At 34.3% G+C, this 17,403-nt stretch overlaps 1 protein-coding gene across 9 annotated transcripts in view; it reads left to right on the plus strand.

Moving 5' to 3' along the window:
• Positions 1-17,403, plus strand: part of WASHC4 (WASH complex subunit 4) — a 62,522-nt gene that overhangs the window by 33,134 nt on the left and 11,985 nt on the right. For 8 of the 9 annotated variants that reach the window (XM_021922842.2, XM_021922845.2, XM_021922843.2 and 5 more), the window contains 12 exons: positions 410-556; positions 677-756; positions 1,955-2,060; positions 2,634-2,750; positions 3,796-3,964; positions 4,218-4,372; positions 5,922-5,996; positions 6,518-6,622; positions 9,075-9,209; positions 11,766-11,874; positions 16,534-16,600; positions 17,042-17,128. In XM_021922842.2, the coding sequence (XP_021778534.1) occupies positions 410-556; positions 677-756; positions 1,955-2,060; positions 2,634-2,750; positions 3,796-3,964; positions 4,218-4,372; positions 5,922-5,996; positions 6,518-6,622; positions 9,075-9,209; positions 11,766-11,874; positions 16,534-16,600; positions 17,042-17,128 (1,352 nt within the window). Of the gene's footprint in view, positions 1-409; positions 557-676; positions 757-1,954; positions 2,061-2,633; positions 2,751-3,795; positions 3,965-4,217; positions 4,373-5,921; positions 5,997-6,517; positions 6,623-9,074; positions 9,210-11,765; positions 11,875-14,873; positions 15,451-16,533; positions 16,601-17,041; positions 17,129-17,403 lie in introns of those variants that run through there. The other variant, XM_021922847.2, reaches the window with a different exon arrangement.

The following is a 17,403-nucleotide window of genomic DNA, read 5'->3' on the forward strand; positions in this document are numbered from 1 at the left end:
TTTATTCCTTTCCTTCAAACATAATATGCTTGGTTGTTTATCTCCATAGTATTTTACAATTTTTACTTCAAGTTATTGGCATTATCTTTACTGTGAAATTGTAGCACGTAATACTTTAATACACTTCTGAAAAAGGACGTTGTTTGCACTTTTGAAATTGATGCATCATTTAAAAAATGATTTATTAAATTAATATGGAAATTTTAAAGTATGCCTAATTTGTTGTTTCTGGTAGTACTAAGAGATAATGTTACAGAAGTAAAGTATAAATAAAATATTATCTGAAGCTTAATGGGGAAAGTATTTGTATATGCTCTCTTAAATTATGGAAAAGATAATCAAGAAGTTTTTTTTCTGAGTCTTTTGTTATTGCCTCAGAAACAAATCGTTTTCCTGTTTTATTTTTAAGAAAAGAGTGATTTCTGACAAAAAATACAGCGAACAGCGTCTTGATGTGCTCTCTGCTCTAGTTTTGGCTGAAAACACTCTAAATGGACCAAGCACAAAGCAACGGCGACTTATTGTTTCTTTGGCACTAAGTGTTGGCACACAAATGGTAAGCGTACTGCTATTACTTATGGAACAGAAATGAGATCTGAGATTTCACAGTTCCCTTGTTACTGACCCTAGAAACTTCTGACTGCAGCTTCTCTGCCTTTTTTCCTGTCCCTGATAGAAAACATTTAAAGACGAAGAACTCTTTCCACTTCAAGTAGTCATGAAAAAACTGGATCTTATTAGTGAACTTAGAGAACGGTAAGTAGGACTGGGATATGCTGTGGTACTCTAAAGACAGGGTTAATAGAAACATTGATTTTCTTTTTAGCATAGCAAGAGAAGAAATAAAATTCAGATAGAACATTAGTTCCTTTCTGTAACTTCTTTAGCATGACCAAAATGAGATTGTGACTAGGGATCATATTTATTTAGCTTTGCTTCTACAGGAAGCATGTAGCCCCTAGAAAAACTCACACGAGAAAAAACAGTGCAACCTCAGAGCATCTGGCAGACTCTGATGCATATCGTGATTATTATGTTGGGTATCTCTATTGGACCTAGATTGCTGCATTATATAACAGGGCTTCCTCTGTTTGTGTGGGACTCAGCGATCCATGATACATAGTGTTCTATAATTTTAAGACACGAATTTGAATTAACATTGTTGAATTAGTTTTTGGAAGGCTTATTTTTGTAGCTACTTCTGGCTTTCTTGTTTTCTTTTTGTTGAGTAAGCAGTAAGTTTCTTGAAGGGAAATTAGAATATTTTGATTTCCAGCTGAATTAAGGTCACAGCACAATTTCCATTTAGTATTCATACTTATAACTTATTTTGTTGTTGTTGTTCTGGAGAAACTGACATTTTTCTTGTTATTGGCATTTAATTTTCCACCCTTGGGAAGAAATATTGAACCTTTTTCATTATAACATAGTTAATGATCATTCTATTGCCCTTTAAGGTGTGAAATAGTCACTTGGCAAAGGTTGTAGACATGTTAAGTGTGGGGTATTTTTTTTGGTCGCAATTTTTTTTAAAAGATTTTTCTTTCCAACTTAGAGTCAGAGAAAATGGAGCATGTGATGCAAGTATTTAAGTCTAGTCATAGCAAATAATATTGAAAATGAGTTTATTTTTATTTACCAAAACCAAAAATGGTCGATAAATGTTTATTTTAAACTGATACTTGAATATTATGCATATCATTTTTCAAGTATGGTTTACAACTAAAGCGTATGTGCAGAATTCTGACAATGTCAGGCATTGGAGTGTTTGTTACCTTTGTTTCATTTTGATAGTATTTCTTTTGTGACTTTTCTATACTACGTTGGGTTAAGTGATGTAGGGAATGCAAACTGTGTAAGATGGAACTCTTCCCTCTGTAGTAGATGTCATTCCTTTCATATTGTTTTGGGATTCTTCAGTTTTGGTGTGACTGATTACTACTTTACATTGTAGAGTCCAAACACAATGTGACTGTTGTTTTTTATACTGGCATCGAGCTGTCTTCCCAATTTATTTAGATGATGTGTATGAAAATGCTGTTGATGCAGCCAGATTACATGTAAGTAAAGAACAATTTAAAAAATAATTCCATCATTTTAAAAGGCACTGTATAAACCGTTTTAGTTTAAAATAGATCATTTGACTTAGTAAACTATTTTAAAATTGACTGTTTTGTAAACTGCATATTCATTAAGTGTTTATAGTCTGTAGTTAAATTTTATGTTACTGTTGATGAAGTTAATTTATTTAATTTCTTCCTTCATGTTCCTAATCATTTTCATTTCACTTAATTTTAGTTTATGCCATAGTAGTCTGACATTTACTCATCAGCAAATTATAATGAAAAAGAAAAAATATTTTTAAAAAATATTCAAATTTTTCTTTTTCTTTATGGAAATAAGTGTTTGAATGCACAAGATAGGAAAAGAGTAGTGAATGTGATTTTTTGGGGTATATTTAGTTAAAGTATATGCTTTAGGTTCTTTTTCTTTAGGAAAGTTAAGACAGTTGTGGAAAATCATTTTTCCTTCAGATTGAGGTTTTGTCTTTTAAGATAATTAACTTTTGCAGTATTGTTTAGATTAGAGACCTGGTTTTTCTAAATTCATGTACATTTTAATTTTCTTCTTAGTACATGTTCAGTGCTTTGCGCGACTGTGTACCTGCTATGATGCATGCAAGGCATTTAGAGTCCTATGAGATACTTCTGGATTGCTATGACAAGGAAATTATGGAAATTTTAAATGAGGTAACATCATATTTGAGATTGAAAAGCTTAAAACATGTTCGGAATGTAGTGTTTGGAAAAAAATGTTCGATTGAAGCAGACTATCACTGAGTTAAATTTTTTATAAATTGCTGGGTAGAACAAAGAACTATTTTTAGTTACAATATCACTGTTATGCTAATTGGTCTGTAATTCATTTATTTAGAAATCAGACTGGGAATTAGGAAATTTTAAATTTACTTTTGTTAATAGATATTTTAATTTAAAGTTGTTTATTAGAAGAATGCAAATGTGAAATGGGTTTGAATGTTGAAAGCTGCTAATGGTCCAGTTAAAGCAACTTAACTATTAATATTTTACTGAATTTTATTTGCAGAGCTCCTAAGAGAAGGAAATTGTATATTTAAGAGATTTAGTGTGTAACAAAAGTAATTTGAATCCAATATGTGTGCCCCTCCTTGCTTTAAGGAAATATATATTATAAATATTGATATCTTTGAAATTAAATTTCCATCTAGCGATATTTTTATTTGGAGGGAGGAATTAAAAATGAGGAAATTTCACAATATAATCCTACCTGGGTTTGGTGAAATTGTGAAAAACTTTTTATAATTTCTTGTATTAAATATTCTTATTTAGGAAATAAAATACATGCCTGGCTAGTAATTTAGAACTCCTTGGTAGACTACAAAAGATGATTAATTTTATTACCTTTAGCACAATGAATTTTGTGATTTTTTTTTTTAATGGTTATTACAAGAAAGCTTTTTTTCTTTTCTCTCTTGCATGTTCTCATGACCTTTCCTCCTTTGTTGCTGGTTTCCATAAATTTTATGCTTTAAGTTGCATATTCATGTTCCTTATAATGATACCATCAATCATTAGTTTTATATTTTCTTTTCAAGAGTATTAACCTTAAGGTATTAGTGAAAATAAAGACTTAGAATTTATGTAACTGCTTCTGACCAAAAAACTGTTGGTTTAAAAAGGAGCATAGACATGTAGGGAAACAATACAATTGCAGTATCATTTTGAAAAATTAAAGTGTCAAATCTTTTGTGAATAGCATTTGCTGGACAAATTATGCAAAGAAATAGAGAAAGATCTGCGACTTTCTGTGCATACTCATTTAAAGCTGGATGACCGAAACCCTTTCAAAGTTGGCATGAAAGACCTGGCTCTTTTTTTCTCTCTGAATCCAATTCGGTTTTTCAATCGTTTCATTGACATTCGGGGTGAGTGTTTTGCTTTCCTTCTTAGAGTCGTATTCTCTATTTTTTTAAACTACCGTTAAATAACAAAACTTTGAGGGTATATTTAAATTTTGTGTTGTTATTCTTTAATTACATTTTGTTTCTTTTCTCATTTTTATTAATACCATATTTTAAAGGAACAAATCTGATGTTCAAGGATAAGTTGATTTTTTTCCTTTTTAGTTTCATTTCCTTTTCTACTGTTTCATAAGTTGAAATTTTTTTTTTTTTGTAGCTTATGTAACTCACTACCTAGACAAGACTTTCTACAATCTAACAACAGTAGCCCTTCATGACTGGGCCACTTATAGTGAGATGAGAAACTTAGCTACTCAGCGTTATGGACTGGTTATGACAGAGGCACATCTTCCCAGTCAGACTTTGGAACAGGTATAGTATAAAATTCTTTTTTTTTTTTTTTTTTTTAGCATACTCTGACTGTTGGCCATAACAGTCCTTTTTAAGGAAGTCTATTTTCTTTTTGCTTTAGTTAGTATGTGTTTATTTTTTAAGAAATTATTTGCTGTATAAAATCTTATACGTGACAACAGTAAAAAATTAGGTGCTGCTAGATTGCTTTATAAAGGAATTTACCACAGGCATCCTACTTATATTCAGTCTTCTGAGCATTTGAGATATACATATATATATAGATTTATATACAGCTTTTCAGAAACCATTAGGATAGTGAGGTGACTTCTGTAGAATTTTAAGAAGTTCAAAGTCACAGTTAAGGATTTTAAGCCTGGTTACAGTATATAAAATTTAATATCTTAGGAAAAATGGTTATTTACATGATTATAAATGTGTTTGTTCTTAAAATGAGGAGTATAGGAAAACATTCAGCTTTGCTAATTCAGTTAGTTAATGTACAGTATGGCATTATCTCATGAATATAATAATTTATGTTATCAGATAATTTGCATGGAGTTCTTTCTAAGATGACCCAGATAATATTTACCAAAAAACATTTATTCAGTTCTAAAATTTGAGAATTCTAGTTTTCCCTTTATCTTGCTGCATGTAGGGATTATTTCTAGGATCAGTCTGTATATCCTTTTGTTCATTCATTTATATAGCTAATATTTATTGAGAACATGCTAGGCACTGAACTATGTTTAGAAATACAAAGATAAATAGAAATAGTCCCAGTTCATGTAATAGCCTCTGGGAGAAAAAATGTGTAAACAAATTAAATATGATAAAAGTTATAATGAAAACTTAAAAAGGTATTGTGATGCTCCTTTGAGCTCTAATTAGAAAAAACTATGAAACGGTTTATATGATACCATTGGGTGTTAGAGTAATATCTAAATAATGAAGGATTCTTAATAGATAACTTGTACTATTTGAAAGTTGTCTGGTGTGATCAAAAGAAGCATAACAGTTTGGAATTAGACTTTCTAAAGTCCCAAGGTCCTGCTGCTTCCTAGCTATTTTGCCTCAGCGAACAACTTCCTTAGCTTCATTTTTGTCACCTGTGGAATTTAGAAGAATGATACCTCATATTTTAGAATTACATATAAGGAACCTTGCAAAGTACCTGAAAAGTAGTATATATTTTATAAATGTCACAGCATATTCTGACTACCTTTTAGAATCTGGCCATTAGTTTACTTTGTAGAAAAAATATAGAGAAGATTGTTGAAGAGACAAATATTCTCAAGGCTGGTGGGGAGATGACTGTGGGTCATGGACCTTTGAATATTTAAACTTAACTGTTTCTATCTGCACAAAAGATAAAGTAATAAGCAGCCAGGTTTCCCTAAGGAGATAGTCTTGTTTGTCTTTTAACCTTTGGTCATACGTTTTATATAGTTCTTTAAAATAACTTAAAAATATTAGGAAACAATATAATCAATAAGTCACTATGCTGATACAAGTTTAACTGATTATTTTAATGAATTATAATAAAACTTTCACGTCTATTATGTTGTAGGGCCTTGATGTTTTAGAAATTATGAGAAACATTCATATATTTGTGTCCCGATACCTCTATAATCTCAACAATCAGGTGAGTAGGGTTTATAATTTTTTTTTTTTTTAATGTGGGTGGAGATATAGTGGGAAGGCTGAGGGGGCAAGGAATTGATTCTCATGGGTGAAATTAAATGAAACAAAAAATAATTGTTTTCGAGGCCTTATTTATTTTTTTTGCTTTGATTGTACAAGTTGAGTATCCTTTATTCTAAATGTTTAGGACAAGAAGTGTTTGGATTTCAGATTTTTTTTTTGGATTTTGGAATATTTGTATCATACACCAGTTCAGCATCCCTAATCTGAAAATCCATAATCTGAAATCCTCCAGAATCGTAAACTTCTGACCACCAACATGACGCTCAAAGGATCGCTCATTGGAACATTTTGGATTTCAGATTTTCGGATTAAGGATATTCACCTGTACTATCTTCTTGAATGCATTTTCAATGAAATTGTCTTTAATGAAATAGATTCTAAAATTTTCTTTGGATATCTGTCTGACCAGTGTTTGCTATGGGTTGTGTTGTTACTGAGCATAAATTTGTTTCATTGCAGATTTTTATTGAACGAACAAGCAATAACAAGCATTTGAATACTATTAATATTCGGCATATTGCTAATTCAATTCGAACACATGGCACGGGAATTATGAATACAACCGTAAGAACTTTTCTTTGGGGGTTGGGTGGGTAATAGACCCCTGTTTAATAGCTTGGAACGTGGTTTTCTCATAGAATATTCCGGCAAACATACACAACTAGTTTATATTTTACGTGAATTTCCATTTTTTTCTGGTTAGTAATTAAAATGTCTGGTCCTAAAATTGTGTTGAATGTGATGAGAGCTGTGATACAAAGACACTTTAGGGTAGATAACCATCTCAGAGCCATCATTATAAAGAGCACTAGATATTTGAGGACATCAGCACATTAATATATGTGTGTGCACACATATATATATGTTTATCTGTGTTGATTCTGTGATCTCTGAAAGTTTACTTTTGAAAGTGAGCAGTTGATAGTAATTTATTTAATGTTACTTATGCCCTTTTTGGGGCAGGGGTTACTAATTGTTTGATGTCCATATAAATAGGAACTTACTAAAAATATATTGAATCTTCTTAGAAATGGGCATTCACGGCCTGGTGTGGTGACTCACGCCTGTAATCCCAACACTTTGGGAGGCTGAGGCAGGAGGATCACCTGAGGTCGGGAGTTCGAGACGAGCCTGACCAACATGGAGAAACCCTGTCTCTACTAAAAATACAAAATCAACCAGGTGTGGTGGCGGGCACCTGTAATCCCAGCTACTCAGGAGGCTGAGGCAGGAGAATTGCTTGAACCTCGGAGGTGGAGGTTGCAGTGAGCCGAGATAGGGCCATTGCATTCCAGCCTGGGCAGCAAGAGCGAAACTCCATCTCAAAAAAAAAAAAAAACCACGAAAAGGGCATTCACTTGAAGGAATCATTTGAACTCGTATGCTATTTTTCTGTCTGTGGAAAAACGTCTTTCAATTTACCTGGTTTTCAGAGCACAATTAATTTCTCCTTTAGGGCAGAAGACTGTGAATGCTTAAGTAGTACAGTATTATTAAACACATTTGGAGTAGGGAATTGGGAGAAAAAAAGTTGGGATCATTTTAGTATATGGTGGGAAGGCATTGAAGATTTTGAGCCAATGAGTGATATGATTGGACCTCCATTATAGTGGTTATCAATATAGAAATGAAACATACAATTTTAAATTCCAAATAAGGAGTCATCCATGTAATGATCATTTGTACCTTTGAGGATAAATAAAACTGAACTTTTGAGCGTAAGCTCTTCCTTGAGTTTTGTCATCTATCAAATATTCATGTAACAGATAAGAATGTATTTTATGTGTCAGGGATTGTGCTGGGCACTAGTGTGAGAAAAAGACATTTCCTGCTTTCACAGTAATCACGGGGATATAGACGTTCATCAGTTAATTACACTAATGAATGTAGATTACTGATGTCTGTTGATGAAATGAGCATAGAAGGATAGAAATCAGAGGATGGCAGAATAGTTACCCACTATTAAGAGTGGAAAGGATTAAAAAAAAAAGACTGTTGAAGAGATTTTTTTAAAAAATGCAAAGGAACAGAAAAAACAAGGAGAATAGAATGTTTAAGCTGCAAGATAAGTTCTTGAAAATCATTCGTTTCCATAATTGAGTAAATGAATACTGAGTAAAAAGGGCACAAATTTGTCAAAATCATTAGTAATACTTGAGAGTTGGTGGGGGTTGGAAATGAATTTAGGGTTTTCATTTGTAGGTTGGAATTAATCTTATGCTATTTCTGCCTGAAGGTTGGAATTAATCTTATACTATTTCCATTTGTAGATTAGAATTAATTTTATTGTGCTATTTTGACTTTAATCTCAGCTCATACCTCACTTTCTTAGAATTTTCTGAGTCAAGGTCAGGGCTTTTTGTTATTTATTGTCAAAGCACACACATACTTAACATTTTGAGAAATAATTGCAGTAGAGATTTAATAGTTTATGTAACAATACTTGTTTAAAATGTTTGTCACCTGTTCTAGAATATAAACTTTGTGAAGACAAGGACCATGTCTAGCATGGGAGAAGGCACGTTGCCTTGCATGTAAGAAGTGATCAGAAATATTTATGGATAGATAATTGAATGTGTGGTATCTTCAGGAAGGTTCAGAGAACACCATGTTTCTTTCTTTAGTGTCATTCTAGACCTGTAGATGAGCAGTAAGTAATCTTATTGATGGAGGAGCATAGAAACTTCTCACTGGACCATGGCTTAAAAACTAGGGTCTTGAGTCTGGTTTGTGATTCTCACTACAGCCTTTAGTCCTATCATGAGAATATTTTCCACTTTTTTCTTTTCTTTTTTCTTTTTTAGTAAAAATATGTAAGAGGAACTTATAGAAATTTTTGTGACTTTGAGCAATAAAAAACATTGAAATATTTTCAGGTCCTATATGAAATAGACTTATAAATAGTACTTTATAGGTAGTACAAATAGATAATTGTTATATAGTAAAATTGATTTAAATTGATTTGAATTAATTTTTATATTAACTTTTTTCAACTTTTTGAATTTTAATTTCATAGGTTAATTTCACCTACCAGTTTTTGAAAAAGAAGTTCTATATATTTAGCCAATTTATGTATGATGAACACATCAAATCCAGATTGATTAAAGATATTCGATTTTTCAGGGAAATTAAGGACCAAAATGATCATAAGGTAGGCTACCTATTCTTTTTAAGGTGTTTGATTCAGCTGTTGAGTATATGGCAAATGTGTATGCTAAAATTCATTACTTAGATCTCTATTGGGGTTTTAGTTTTATTTTTCGTATAATTTCTTACTCTGCATTATCTGTAGGCTTAAGGTAAGGAAAAAATTAAATCATAAATGTAGCCAGGTGATACTTTTCTTTATTTTAAAATAATATAAAAGCAGGACATGCTTATTTTGAAACATTTAAGCAATACAGAGTGAATAAACTGAATATCCACCTTCATTTTTCTTTCCATTCCATTTTCTGGAGGCAGTCGCTAACAATGTAGTGTGAAGGCTTTCAGATATCTTTGTATATAAACATGTATATTTATACACATATATTGCTTTTTGGTAGTAAAAATGGAGTAATAGTATACATAGCATTTTGCACTGTGCTCATCACATGTCACTACATACAGATCTGCTTCATCCCAAGAGTTGATAGGGATACATCCATGTATATCATAACTTATTTAACCCTCTTCTGTTGACCAATATTTAGGTTTTTCTAATTTTTCATTCTTACAAACAGTGTTACAGTGACATCTTTACACATCTATCTCTGTAAATATAGACTTTCTGAAAACTTCCTTAAGGAGAAATTTCTAGGACAAAGAATATGAACATTTAAAATTCTGGTACATATTGCCTAGCACTCCAAAAACAATTCACTATTGATATTCTCGCTGATAGTTCATACAAATGCTGCTGTTAGCCGGGTGCAGTGGCTCATTCCTGTAATCCAGCACTTTGAGAGGCCAAGGTAGGTGGATCACTTGAGCAAAGCATTTGAGACCAACCTGGGCAACATGGCGAAACCTCATCTCTACTAATAATACCAAAATTAGCCGGGCATGGTGGCACATGCCTGAAGTCCCAGATGCTTAGGAGGCTGAGTGTATTAATCTGTTCTCATGCTGCTATAAAGAAATATCTGTGACTGGGTAATTTATAAAGGAAAGAGATTTAATTGACTCACAGTTCTGCATGGCTGGGGAGACCTCAGGAAACTTACAATCATGGCGGAAGGCACCTCTTCACAGGGTGACGGGAAAGAATGAGTGTCCAGTGAAGCGGGAAGCCCCTTATGACAACTATAAGATCTTGTGAGAACTGACTCACTATCATGAGAACAGGGTAGGGGAAACTGCCCCCACGATTCAGTTATCTCCATCTCATCCGTCTCAGGACATGTGGGGATTATGGGAACTACAATTCAAGATGAGATTTGGGTGGGGACAAAGGCAAGCTATATCACTGAGGCACAAGAATCACTTGAACCTAGGAGGCGGAAGTTGCAGTGAGTTGAGATCATGCCACTGCTCTCCAGTCTGGGTGACAGAGCAAGATTCTGTCTCAAAAAAAAAGAACGCTATTGTCCTTTCACCTTCCAGGCTGTTTTCCCATAGTGAAGTGAAGAGTCTGTTGGATTAAGTGGCAGCAGGCGCATGTAGCCATGTGGTTGGAGAACCAATAGGCTTAGATGGGTCCTATATTTGATTTGCCATATACGGAACTATTTTAATTACTTTTCTTAAGATTCACCTAGTAGTTCCAGCTCTCTTGTATAATGGCAGTTCTCCTTAGTGCCAGAGTAGCAAAATATTACTTTCTAGGATAATCTGATAAAATTACAGATTACGTTTGTCAGTAGAGGATTGTATTAACTCATTTTTTTTTTGAGACTGTGTCTTGCTCTGTCACCGAGGCTGGAGGGCAGTGACACAATATCGTCTCACTGCAGCCTCCGCCTCCTGGGTTCAAGAGATTCTCTTGCCTCAGCCCCCCGAGTAGCTGGGATTAAAGGTGCATGCCACCACACCCAGCTAAGTTTTTTATTTTTAGTAGAAACAGGGTTTCACCATGTTGGCCAGGCTGGTCTTGAACTCCTGACCTAGTGATCCGCCCGCCTCTGCCTCCCAAAGTGCTGGGATTACAGGCGTGAGCCACTGCGCCCAGCCCATTTTATTAGAGCAGAAATTCCTAGTATTTAGAGATAAATATTCATGCTATTATGTAAGAATTGCTTTATTATTACAAAATGAATAATTTCCTAAATCTCCTAATCAACCAAGACCAAAAAGTAGTTTTTTTATTGGTGATGGTTACTAGAAATTTTAACCCAGCTGACGTGTGTTTATTGGGAAAGAGTATGTTTCTAAGTCCCTAATACCTATTCAGTCCACAGAAACTTGGTCACATATCTGTGAACAAGTGTTTCTGGGAGAAATTGGTTTCTTTTTTCTGTTAGAGTTGGGGATTAGGAGACTAATTGTGGTAGGGAAATTAGGTTAGTGGCATTGATTATTAGTCACTTTAGCTAATGTCAAAAAGAAAAAATTATATTGACCTTGAACATTGGTAGTCTGTGAATTTTTTATTAATGTTAATTTAATTAATTTTTAAGCACATTGAAATACAAAATTAAAAGGAGAGTGGTATTGGCATGGTTTATTTGGGAAGCATTTTGTGCTTTAGAAATCTTTATTAAAAGTAGCCTTAAAATTTTCTGTGTAGTATCCTTTTGATAGAGCAGAAAAATTCAATCGAGGCATCAGAAAACTTGGAATAACACCTGAGGGACAGAGCTACCTTGATCAATTCAGACAACTCATCAGCCAAATTGGTAAGTTATGATAAAAGTGTTAGGAAATCAAGTACAGATCCGTACAGTCTATCTCATATATTAACTGTTTCACACTAATAAGCAGCTCATGTGAAAGTCTGAGCTCAACTTTACTCCAGTCATCTAATTTTTTCACCCCCGTAATTTGTAAGTATGATTAGACTGTTGCTGCAGAAATAATTGACAGACTATAGACTGATCATTTAAATAAAACCTCTTCAATTATAATAAAAGTTATTTAATAACAAAATCTCCAAGGTCATATTAATAATTGTAAACTGGTAAGTACTTATCGAATACCCGCTCTGTTCAAGGCACTGTTTTGGGCTTCTAAAAGGTTCACACAAGTTCCAGTCTAAATGTGAAGGTATAAAGTATTTACATGAAAAGTTATTAAGTTCTATGTTACACCATCTTACTTGTGCACATAATGTATTGTCCTTCTGCCCTTACAAGTGGAACTTGTCTTCTGATATATAGTACTTTATATTTAAAAGAACTACATTTCATAATAATCATAGCTTAACAAAACTTTATATTTATTTGAGCTTTTCACATACATTATCTTTATGTTCACAATAACCCTGTGAGATAGGCATGTAATTGTTTTAAAGATGAAAAAAGGGAAACTTAGAGAAAGAAGTAAGTCGTGTTTCTGGGACTTAAACCGGGGTTATTTAGCTATAAGTCCAAATGGATTTTATATTCTTGACAGTTTATATTAACACCAAACAATAAAATCTTACTGACTATATTTTGGGAAAATTATGCCTTGTGAGATTGATTTATTCATTTATCAAGCATTTACTAAGCATCTGTTTTGCCACATTTTCTGTTAGGTGCTGGGAATACCAACCCCTTTGCTTTCAGGAGACTTTAGGTTTACCAGTGGGTAATATGTTATAAGCATTTCATTGTGGAGTAAAGTTTTATCAGTTAATCGATTTGCATATTAGGCATTTCTATTATGTTTTAGTGCAAGAACTTGGAGAATTTTACCTTTGTAAATGTTTTATTATAAACCATTCAATATGAAGTATTGTCAAATAAGTACTGTTTTCTTCAACAGGACATTTAATATTAGGCGGCAAACTTACGGAGCAGTAGTTCTTAACCTTTTTTGAGAATCTAAGGAAAACTCCGGGATGATTCTTCCAGAACTAACGCCTATGTGACATATGGGCACAATTTTGTATATAATATGCTAGAGTCCATGTGCTTAAAGCTTGGGTCTGTAGACCTCAGATTAAGAGCTATCCTTCTAGAGCAGTGTTACTTAAGTTTTATTTATTCACGTAAGCGGAATTTTTGCATCCTGTTAATACTGTCTTCACTATTATTTGTTTCATATTTTTATATTTTTTGAAAGTGTAATTTTTCCGTAGAAATAACAGTTGTTAAATCATAGTCCTTAAAATGCTAGTCATTTTTGCCCTAAATACATAATCACTAAGTGTTCTTTGGTGTGCCATCTAATGTCACCTTGATTACCACTAAGTTGCAGTCCACAGTTGGGGAATATTATCCTTTTTATTTTATTCCATCATTTTACTCTTTATTCTCTTCTTAGAAAATATAAATTCTTTTTTTTTTTTTTTTTTGTGAGACAGAGTCTTGCTCTGTCACTCGGGCTGGAGTGCAGTGGCACGATCTCAGCTCACTGCAACCTCTGCCTCCCGGGTTCAAGCAATTCTCCTGCCTCAGCCTCCTTAGTATCTGGGACTTCAGGTGCCCGCCACCACACCCTGCCAAGTTTTGTATGTTTAGTAGAGACAGGGTTTCACCATGTTGGCCAGGATGGTCTTGATCTCCTGACCTCGTGATCCATCCGCTTCTGCCTCCCAAAGTGCTGGGATTACAGGTGTGAGCCACTGTTCCTGGCCAATACAAATACTTTACCTCTGCTTATAAAACACTGTAATGGGCCGGGCGCGGTGGCTCACGCCTGTAACCACAGCACTTTGGGATGCCGAGGCGGGCGGATCACAAGGTCAGGAGATCGAGACCATCCTGGCTAACACGGTGAAACCCCGTCTCTACTAAGAATACAAAAATTAGCTGGACGCGGCAGCGTGTGCCTATAGTCCCAGCTGTTGGGGAGGCTGAGGCAGGAGAATGGCGTGAACCCGGGAGGCGGAGCTTTGCGGTGAGCTGAGATCGCGCCACTGCACTCCAGCCTGGGCGACAGAGCAAGCCTCTATCTCAAAAAAAACAAAACAAAACAAAAAAAACACTGTGTAATGTGCTTTTGAGTCTGATAAATACCTTGAGAAAAGGTGTAAAGAATCTGGGAGCAAAATGGAAAGCCTTTTTGACTAATAACTTGCCTGCTGAAATAATAATAATTAACATTTATTAAGCATTTACTGTGTGCCATGGCTATTCTTAGTGCTTTATATGTTTTAACTCATGTGAATCTTACCACAACATTTATGAAATATTACTTTCCTTCATTCACTGCATGAGTATTCATTCAGTACAACAAATGTTTTAGGTGCTGATGATATTTATGACAGTAAACAAAGTCTCTGTCCTTATTGAGCTTAATTTACCAGATGAGAAGACTGAGATACAGAGAGGTAACAAAACATAATTTGTAGGTCTCTTAGCTAACATGTGGGAGACCAGATTTGAACCCAGGTGGCCTGGCTTCAGAGCTTTTACTCTTAATTGCCGCTCTATACTAGGCATTCCTATTTTGCTTCATCAGACTTTGGTCTGATGGTTTGGAGGAAAACAATGAAACTAGACATTTGACTTTTTAAAGATGGACATTAAAAAAATTTTAATGTCATCTCTCATATTGGGATAGGCCTTAAAATAGATTCAGTGTTAACTTTTATGTAGGGTTGTTGAAAACATCAGATAAGATAATGTATGTAAAATGTATATTACTCATGATTATGAAATGTTAACTCCTTTTTACATTTTCGTCTGTTCTTTCTTTCAAGTCATTTCAATAAAGTTTAATTATAAATTGAATTCCTGCTATTTGCCAGGACATGTTGGCTCTAGGGATGGAGCAGTGAAGAAGACAAAGGCTGTACTCATGGATCTTGCACTCTAGGTGGGGGAAGATGCAGACAGAAAAATACATAGTATGTCAGTGATAAGTGCTGGGTAAGGAGATATAAGGGGGCTGGGCAGTGCTAGTCAGTAATGTTCAGGGAAAGCAGGAGGTGACTTTTGAGCAGGGACCTAAATAAGGTCGGGGAGTAAGCCACGTGCATCTGGGGAAAGAGTCTACCAGACAGAGGCAACAGTAAGTGCAAAAGCCCTGATTCGTTTCACATTTTTGAAATATTCGTTTCACAATATTGAAATAGGGGCTGGAATGGAGTAAGCAGAGGTCTAAGTGGCAGGGCATGCTATCTGAACAGTAGCAAAGGGCAAGATCATGCAGGGCTGTTTTGACCACATAAAGAAATTGGGTTTTATTCTGAGGTGGAAAGCCATTACAGCATTTTCAGAAAAAGCATGATAAGGGTCCTGGCATGGTGGCTCACACCTGTAATCCCAGCACTTTGGGAGGCCGAGGTGGGTGGATCACCTCAGGTCAGGAGTTTGAGACCAGCCTGGCCAACATGGTGAAACCCCATCTCTACTTAAAAAAAAACAAAAATTAGCCAGGCATGGGGGTGGATGCCTGTGATCCCAGCTACTTGGAGGCTGAGGCAGGAGAATCGCTTGAACCCTGGAGGTGGAGGTTGCAGTGAGCTGAGATCACACCACTGTACTCCATCCTGGGTAACAGAGAGAGACTCTGTCTCAAAAAAAAGAAAAGAAAAAGCACTATACGTTCCAACTTAGTTTTTAAAAATTCACTAGCGGCTCTATAGATGTTATACAACACTGGGGAATGTGGCAGGATGCTAAAGGTGAAAGTAGGGAAATCAGGAGGCCAGTACATACTGCAGTGCTCCAGCCAAGAGATGGTGATGGATTGATTGGATAGGAGGATATCTGTGGAGGGGGTGAATGAAAAGTGGGTGGATTCTGGCTACATTTTCAAGGCAAAGTCAACATAATTTGCCCGGTAATTGGATTATAAAGTGTGAGAGAAAGGAGCCAGGGATGACTTCAAGACATTTGGCTTGAGCAACTTGAAAGGATAAAATTGCCAGTTTCTGAGATAGGCAGAATTGGGGATAAAGATCCTGAGCTTGCACTGGACATATTAAATATAAAATTCTATTAGACATAAAGGTGTAGGCACTGGATGAAAAAACCTAGAGTTTAGAGGAGGAGTCCAGGCCAGACATATAAATTTGGGAGGCATCAAATAAAGATTTCTTGATATCACTTCCAATTGTGTGTGGGGGGGAGATTGAATCTCATTGTGAGAGTGGAGAAATTATTGATATTATAATTTTAAGTTTGACCATTTTAATGTAGTCAGCATTTAATGATTTTAGTTTATCAAATGAAAGTAATGTTTATTTTTAAATATTTAATATAGTTGTATATAAGTATATATTTTGAGTGTAGGAATATGTGACAGTTTTACTTTTTATGGAACAAGAACTGAAGTAAAATATAGCAAAATATTTTGGTACTTAGGAGTAGAAACCTTGTAATTTACTACTGTATATAACTATATTCCTATTAGAATTTAGAGTTATTTATATAAATATCTGATTTTTTTGTGTGGTTTTTAAGGTAATGCTATGGGCTATGTACGAATGATAAGATCTGGTGGTCTTCATTGTAGCAGCAATGCCATTAGGTATGGATGCAAACATCATTTTTGCCTTGTTTATGCCATTTTAAAAATTATGTCCATTAAATATTTGTTACAAATGATATTGTAGATAAGGTGTTTGTTCTTGATATATTTTGAGATAAAATATGGAAGAAAACTATTCTAGATTTTTCTCAAATTTTAAGACTGCAGCAGACTTCTGAAAATATTTCTCTTAAGGTTATAGTTAATTTATCAATATGGTTTATGAATGCATGTAAAGATTACATGATTTTAAGGATTAAAATATTCATATCTAAAATTCAGTTTGGACCTAAAGTGGTGATATGAATAATAACTGAAATGCACAGTTGTTTCCAAATACATAGTTGAAAATTTTAGTGTCCTGCAGTACCACTTTCATATCTGTGTCAATTGTACATATTTTACTTGACCTAATAAATGCCTTCCCAAATTCTCATGTAGATTTGTTCCTGATCTTGAAGATATTGTAAATTTTGAAGAACTGGTAAAAGAAGAAGGTCTTGCAGAAGAAACGTTAAAAGCAGCAAGGTAATCTAAATTTGGAGATATAAAAAAGTGTGTTTATAAAAAACATTCTGAACAGAAGACTAGAGGGTAATATGTAATTTATATGCCACTGTTTTTATTATACAAAATTATGGTCTCAGTTTATGAAGTATAATTTTTAAGACTTCAGTAGTCTAAGACCTTTCCAGCTTCTAGAACATGCTGTCCAGTATTTCAGCCACTAGCCACACATGGCTCTTGAGCACCTAAAATTTGGCTGATCCAAATTGAGATGTGCTCAAGTATAAAGTACATAA

Source organism: Papio anubis, chromosome 9 (assembly GCF_008728515.1).
Source record: "Papio anubis isolate 15944 chromosome 9, Panubis1.0, whole genome shotgun sequence".
NCBI classification, from domain to species: Eukaryota; Metazoa; Chordata; class Mammalia; order Primates; family Cercopithecidae; genus Papio; species Papio anubis.